General features: G+C 37.8%; 1 protein-coding gene across 1 annotated transcript; it reads right to left on the bottom strand.

The window, feature by feature from the left end:
- On the bottom strand, positions 1–873 carry LOC125536401 (40S ribosomal protein S13-1-like). The gene has a single exon (XM_048699613.1). The coding sequence runs from the start codon at positions 765–767 to the stop codon at positions 312–314; it is 456 nt and encodes a 151-aa protein (XP_048555570.1). The 5' UTR covers positions 768–873; the 3' UTR covers positions 1–311.
- Between the last annotated feature and the right edge of the window lie 7,128 nt (positions 874–8,001).

Raw genomic sequence — 8,001 nt, 5'->3', positions numbered from 1 at the left:
GGATAAAACATGAAGAGTGCATTAGCAAGTTTCTTACTCCACTGCAGGATTTGTGATAGCAATACACCTACGAAGAGCATTACCAGCCTAATCGAAGTTACCAAACACCAACACATTGTAAATAGTCTCAACTTCCAAGGATCAGAACCTGATCCAGTCCCACTAAACTCTCGAAATACTTCTGTCCAGGCACACGAGCGGTAGCTGATAGGTTTAACAGCTTACATCCCCAAAAAGCATTGCTTACTACTTAACACAAAACCGAAGTCCAAAAGCTGCAGAGAATTACGTCAAAGAACCGCTTAACCGAATCAGGCGACGAGAGTGCTCGCGGTGGTGGACTCGTACTTCCAGGCGGCGGGAATCTTCTTGGTGAGGCGGTAGTAGCGGGTGAGGCGGTGGACCCTGCTCTCGACGAGGATGAGGCGGAACTTGGCGTCCACGTCCGACCTGTTCCTCTCCAGGTGCTTCCTGATCGCGACGGCCTTCTTGATGAGGAAGTAGAGGTCCTCGGGCATCTCCGGCGCCAGCCCGCGCGCCTTGAGCAGGCGCACGATCTTGGCGCCGGTAACGGCCTTGGAGAGCGGGATGCCGTAGCCGTCGCGGAGCAGGGCGCCGATCTGCGACGGCAGCTGGCCCTTCTTGGCGGCGCGCACGATGATCTCCTCCACGTCCGGCGCGGACGTCTTGACCCAGGCCGGGGCCTCCCGCTTGTAGGGCATCACCGAGGACGACATGCCCTTCCCGTTGCTGTGCATGCGTCCCATGGCGGCGAGCGGAGAGCAGAGAGCGGCGGCGAGGAGGGAAATGGGGAGAAGCGGCTGTGGCGGCGAGAGGGAAACCTAGCAAAAATGGGGCGGAACCCTTCCCTGCCGGAGTCAGTCTGTTATATCTGCTCGCGTTGCAAACTGGGCTTAGCCCATGATGTTTTGGACGCGAATACAGCGATCGCGACCCAATATGCCCCTCGCTTCAAGCCTCCCTAAATGAGCCGGCACAGTGCACGGGAGGCCAATGCCTCGTTTATTCCTCCTGCTTTTCACGTTTTTTGGTTTTCTTTTTTGCTTTCTTTATTTATTTCTGTCTACACTTCCAAATACTCTATATGAAAACACACTTACATAAAACATTTGAAAAAATTTAACATAGCATTTGGAAAAATGTTAAGCAAGCATTTCGAAAAATGTTATATGTGTATAAAGAATTTTTTTCTCATGTATACGAAAAATGTATCACAAAAAAATGTGTATGAAAAAATGTTGATCATGTATTTAAAACGTGTTTTAAATGTATTAAAAAAAGTTCCTAAAATTTACACCATACATTAAATAAAAGTATAAACAAATGTTCCTGGTATATAAAACATATATTTTCAAAAGCTAATTATATATATATATATATAAATTATAAACATGTATATAAAAATGTTATTGACGTATATGAAAAATGTACATTGTATCTTAGGAAATATTTATTTCCAATAAAAAATCATGGTGTATTAGAAAAAATTTACAATGTATTAAAAATGTTAATCTTGTATTTGAAAAATATTAAATATGTATTAAAATGTATTACATATATTCAACTAATGTACAATGTGTATGAAAAAGTAGACATAAAAATATATAAGTTTCAAAAAGTGGTAATAATGTATTTAAAAAATGTAAAACACGTATATAAAAAATGTTTCTGACATCTATAAAAAATGTTGAATGTGTACTGAAGAAAAGTTGACAAATGTTGAACTGAAAAGAAACCGATGAAAACACAAAGAAACCAAAAAATACGAAGACAACCAAAAATAAGTAAAACCAAAGAAAAACCAATTAAAAAGAATGAAAGCAGAAAAACTAGAAAGCAACATAGAAAAACAAAGAATGTCGATGAAATCCAAGGAAGAAACAAATAAAAAATAGAAAGAAAGAAAGAGTAAAAAACTGAGAAGGAAATGAGAAATTGAAGGGGGGAAAACCCAGTGAAAAGCATGAAAGAAATGAAGAAAACCGGTGAAAAATGAAGAAAAATTGAAAATAAAGAAAAAAGATTAATAAACATAAAAAGGAAAAAAAGAATGGCAGAATGGGCTAGCACACTACTGTGCATTCAAGAAAAAGATTGAGGCGAGAGGAGAGGCAAACCCTATTTGGCGTTGCAGGCGCCCGTTATAGGTCATTTTGCCAACGGGCGCCTGCGGCGGTGCAACCCCCTGCCGCGAATTTGGGCCGGCCCAGTTCCTTCCCTCCCCTTCTTCTTTTCTGTAAAAACTGAAAAAAAAGGTGGGTGTGCAGCAAAGGATTTAAACATGCAACCTGCACCATACGGTAACAACGCAGCAACCACTTGGGACAACCCACCACATTAGACATGTTGCTCATTTTCACCTTCTATTCTTTCTCCAGAAAGGGACCGGTTTTCATTTTTTTCTGTTTCTTTTCAAATGCGTGAACTTTTCTCAATTTTTTCAAAAATAAAATAAAATTGTTGAACTCTTTTTTTAGATTTGTGAACTTTTTTTCAGAATCGATGATTCTTTTTTCAAATTTGATGAACTTTTTTCAAATTCAGTGAGCTTTTTTTCAAATTTTATGAACTTTTATAAAATTCGATGATTTTTTTTGAAAATCGATGAATGTTTTTTAAAATCACTAAACATTTTTAGAATTGATGAACATTTCTCAAATTCGATGAATGTTTTCAAAATTTGATTTTTTTTCCTCTAAAAATCTATGAACATTTTTCAAATTTGATGAACATTTTTTAAATCAATGAACTTTTTTCAGGTTATGAACATTTTCTTCCAAAATGAAGAACTTTTTTCAAAATCACGATCTTTTTTTCCAAATAATTCAAAATTTTAAGTGGTACAATAGATGAATGGTTCAATAAAATAGCACTTAGGCCTTGTTATTATGCTCTTGCCTCTGTAACTAATCACAAACAGCAAGCAGCTCGTGTGGCTGGTGGCGCCTATCCGTTAACACGATGTTGTGAGTTCGAATCCCCAGCGCAGGGCGCTGCAAGCGCCTGCAACACCATATAGGAGCTCCCGAGAGGAGAGCTACTCTTGCACTAATTGAGGTATACTTTTCCCGTCTAGCGCGGGGCACAACTGTACCTTGCCTGACACTGGTAGGCACAACCGCTCGCGTCAGGGCGTCGCTAATGGTCCGGCCCATGTTAAGTTCCATTATTATACAAAAAAATATGCAGGATTGAATTTTGTTTCTAGAAATCTTTTAAATTCATGGCTGGTACTTTTATAGAGATTACTTTGGGTGAAACTACTAAATTGCTAAATAATGTCATGGCAAATTATTCACAATGGCATACCGAAAGAGCACCTACTAGTAAAAAAGTTAATTCGGTTAAAGAAATTAGTACTTTGAGTGAAAAAATATGCTCTTATGAAATTGGTCGCATTGATCTTAATGATGTGCCTTTGTCTACATTGATTGAGCAAAATAGTGATCCCATAGATGTGAATTTTGTCTCGCGAAACAATTTTAATAACAATGCTTATAGAGGTAATTTTAATCCTAAGCCTTTCCCTGGAAATTCCTTTAATAATTATGGCTATTCCTATAGTAATTCTTCTTACAATAATAATAGGAACCCCTCTGATCTTGAGAGTAATATTAAAGAATTTATCAATGCTCAAAATGTTTTCAACACTACGATAGAAGAAAAGTTGAATAAGATTGGTGATATGTCTAGAAGCATTGATAGAATTTCCCATGCCGTAGAAAATCTCAAGATTAAAAAATTTCCACCTAAGATTGATGTCAATGAATCAATTAAAGCTTTATATGTTTACATGGATGAAAATAAGAAAAGAACCGATGTGCTTAGAGCTAAAAGAGAATTTTTAGAAAGAGTGTTTTCTACCAATTGCTTTTTTAACAATGATGAAGATCTTAAAATGATTGGTGTTTCTTCTATTGATTTCTTGTTTAGTAAGATTAAAATTGATGATAAAGGGACTGAAAAAAGAGTCAATTTTAGCTAGAAGGCATCCCAACAATTCGGAGGGTGAAAATCTTGATGAAAAAATTGATAAAAGTGGGTTTGGAGAGGTCAAAACTGTAACCAGTGATGTGCCCACTCTTTTGGGTTACAAAGATTTTAATTATGATAGTTGTTCTTTGATTGAGTGTATTTCTTTGTTGCAATACATGATAAATTCAGCCCATGCCTATGAACAAAATAAAGCTTTTACTATAGATATCGTAGATGCCATGCTAAAAGCTTTAGAAGAAAAATTGAAATTATAGATTTCAATTCCTAGGAAATTACATGATGAATGGGAACCTACCATTAAAGTCAAGATTAAAAATTATGAGTTCTTTGCTTTATGTGATTTGGGTGCTAGTATTTCCACAATTCCGAAATCTCTATGTGATGTGCTTGGTCTTACCAATATTGAAGAATGTTCTCTTAATTTGCACTTGGCGGATTCTACTATTAAAAAGCCTTTGGGAAGAATTAATGATGTTCTTATTATTGCAAATAGGAATTATGTGCCCATAGGTTTTTATTGTTCTTGATATTGATTGCAATCCGTCTTGTCCAATTATACTTGGTAGACCATTTTTACGAACCATAGGTGTCGTGATTGATATGAAAGAATGCAATATTAAATTTCAATTTCCACTAAGAAAGGGTACGGAACACTTTCCTAGAACAAGAATTAAGCCACCATATGAATCAATCATTAGGGCAACCTATGGACCAAAAACCAAAGATGACAATACTTGAATCTATGAATTATGGCTATCTAGGGGCATAAAACAATAGCGCTTGTTGGGAGGCAACCCAACGAATAAAATTTATTTTTGCCTTTTTCTTTCTGTTCTTGAGTATTTGCACAATTATGCTACTGTTATGATTGTGTTTTAATTACTGTTTGTGCCAAGTAAAGCCTTCGGGATCATGTTGGGTGATAGTTGATTTGATCTTGTTGAAAAACAGAAACTTTTACGCCCACCAGCAGAATTTCTAAAAATCACAGAAGCGACGAAAAATTCTGATTTTTTACACAAGATTAATATATGAATTGCGTACATTGTCCCAATTGTTCAGAATTTTGGAGTTACAGAAGTATGGTTAGAGTACAAATTACTGCAGATTGTTCTTTTTTAACAGATTCTATTTTTGTTGCGTTACATGCTTATTTTGATGAATCTATGGATTGTATCGGGGGGTATAAGCCATGGTAAAGTTAGAATACAATAGGTATAATGCAATAATAAAATATGAATGGGTTTGCAATAGTACTTAGAGTGGTGATTTGCTTTATTGTACTAACAGATCTCACAAAGGTTTTCTTAAGTTTTGTGTGATTGAAGTTTTCAAGTTTTGGGTGAGATCATAATGGATGAAGGAATAAGGAGTGAAAATAGCCTAAGCTTGGGGATGCCCATGGCACCCCAAGGTAATATTCAAGGAGAACCAAGCAACTAAGCTTGGGGATGCCCCGGAAGGCATCCCCTCTTTCTTCTAACGACCATCGGTAATTTTACTTGAAGTTATATTTTTATTCGTCACACATCATGAGTTTTGCTTGGAGCATCTTGTATTATATGAGTCTTTGCTTGATTTACCTTTTAGTTTGTCACAATCATCCTTGCTGGACACACCTATCTGAGAGAGCCATAATTATGCTATGATTACTTAGAATTGCTCTATGTGCTTCAATTAAATGTTTTGAGCTATGGAATTGCTCTAGTGCTTCACTTATATCTTTTTTAGCACGGTGTGCTTTAATTTTTGAGGAAATACTCTCATGCTTCACTTAGATTTATTTGAGAGTTAGTAAAATTTTGAAGAAATTCTCTCATGCTTCACTTATATTATTTTGAGAGATGAAAATTTCTATGCTCATGTTCTTCACTTAAATTTGTTTGAGCTTTTTAAAAGCAATGGCAATATATGAAACTAGTCCCAAAGTGATATATATTCAAGAGGGATATAATAAAAACTTTCATGAAAATCATTGGAAAAAATAAACTTGGTTCTTTGTAATATTTTTGAGATATGATGATAGTAATATGTGAGTCATGTTGGTGAGTAATTATGCTTTAGTAAGAATATTGGTGTTAAGGTTTGTGATTCCCTATGCAAGAACGAAAGTCAATAGTTATGCAATGAAATTACATCCTACTTGTGGTGTGTTAATTATGCTTAATGCTCGTTTAGGAGAATTTTTGTTTCTTGGTTGGTTGCTTCTCAATCTTTTTGCTAGCCTCCCCTTGTACTAAGTAGAATTACTTAATGCAAGTTTTGCCATATGAGTCCACCATCCTACATATATGCGGTATTTTCGTGCCGTTCCAAGTAAATTTGTATGTGCCAACTGATACGTCCATTTTGCATCATGTTTTTATAATGATATTTATTGCACTATGGGTTGTTATTACATATTATGGTACAATACTTATGCATTTTCTCTCTTATTTTACAAGGTTTACATGAAGAGGAAGAATGCCGGCAGCTGGAATTCCGGACCGGAAATGGTGCAAATCTGAGAGACCCATTCTGCACAACTCCAGAAGTCTTGAAAATTTATGGAGAATTATTTTGGAATACATGAAAAAATATTGGGCGAAGAAAATATCATAGGGGACCCACCAGGTGGCCACAAGGGTGGGGGCGCGCCCTACCCCCCTAGGCGCGCCTCCCTGGCTTGTGGCCCCCCTGGCAGGCCTCTGATGCCCCTCTTCTGCTATATGATGTCTGTTGACCCGGAAAAAATAAGAAGGAAGCTTTTGGGATGAAGCGCCGCCGTCTCGAGGCGGAACTTGGGCAGAACCAATCTAGGGCTCCGTCGGAGCTGTTCTGCCGGGGAAACTTCCCTCCTGCAGGGGGAAATTGAAGCCATCGCCATCACCAACGATCCTCTCATCGAGAGGGGGTCAATCTCCATCAACATCTTCACCATCTCCTCTCAAACCCTAGTTCATCTCTTGTATCCGATCTTTATCTCAAAACCTCAGATTGGTACTTGTGGGTTGCCAGTAGTGTTGGTTACTCCTTGTAGTTGATGCTAGTTGGTTTATTCGGTGGAAGATCATATGTTCAGATCCTTAATGATAATTATTACTCCTGTGATTATGAACATGAATATGCTTTGTGAGTAGTTACGTTTGTTCCTTGGGACATGGGAGAAGTCTTGTTATAAGCAATCATGTGAATTTGGTATTCGTTCGATATTTCGACGAGATGTATGTTGTCTTTCCTCTAGTGGTGTTATGTGAACGTCGACTACATGACACTTCACCATTGTTTGGGCCTAGGGGAAGGCATTGGGAAGTAATAAGTAGATTATGGGTTGCTAGAGTGATAGAAGCTTAAACCCCCACCTTATGTTTTGCTTTGTAAGGGGCTGATTTGGATCCATATGTTTCATGTTTGGTTAGATTTATCTTAATTATTCTTTCGTAGTTGCGGATGCTTGCGAGAGGGGTTAATCATAAATGGGAGGCTTGTCCAAGTAAGGACAACACCCAAGCACCGGTACACCCACACATCAAATTATCAAAGTAACGAACGCGAATCATATGAGCATGATGAAAACTAGCTTGACAACAATTCCAATGTGTCCTCGGGAGCGCTTTGCTTTATACAAGAGTTCGTCCAGGCTTGTCCTTTGCTACAAAAAGGATTGGGCCACCTTGCTGCTCCCTTGTTACACTTGTTACTTGTTACCCCTTACGAATTATCTTATCACAGAACTATATGTTACCGATAATTTCAGCGCTTGCAGAGAATACCTTGCTGAAAATCGCTTGTCATTTCCTTCTGCTCCTTGTTGGGTTCGACACTCTTACTTATCGAAAGGACCACGACAGATTCCCTGTACTTGTGGGTCATCAAGACTCTTTTCTGGCGCCATTACCGGGGAGTGAAGCACCTTTGGTAAGTGGAATTTGGTAAGGAAAAATTTATATAGTGTGCTGAAATTTACTGTCACTTGTTGCTATGGAAAACAATCCTTTGAGGGGT

This window comes from Triticum urartu, chromosome 2 (assembly GCF_003073215.2).
Source record: "Triticum urartu cultivar G1812 chromosome 2, Tu2.1, whole genome shotgun sequence".
NCBI classification, from domain to species: Eukaryota; Viridiplantae; Streptophyta; class Magnoliopsida; order Poales; family Poaceae; genus Triticum; species Triticum urartu.
This window is presented reverse-complemented; position numbering and strand designations above follow the sequence as displayed.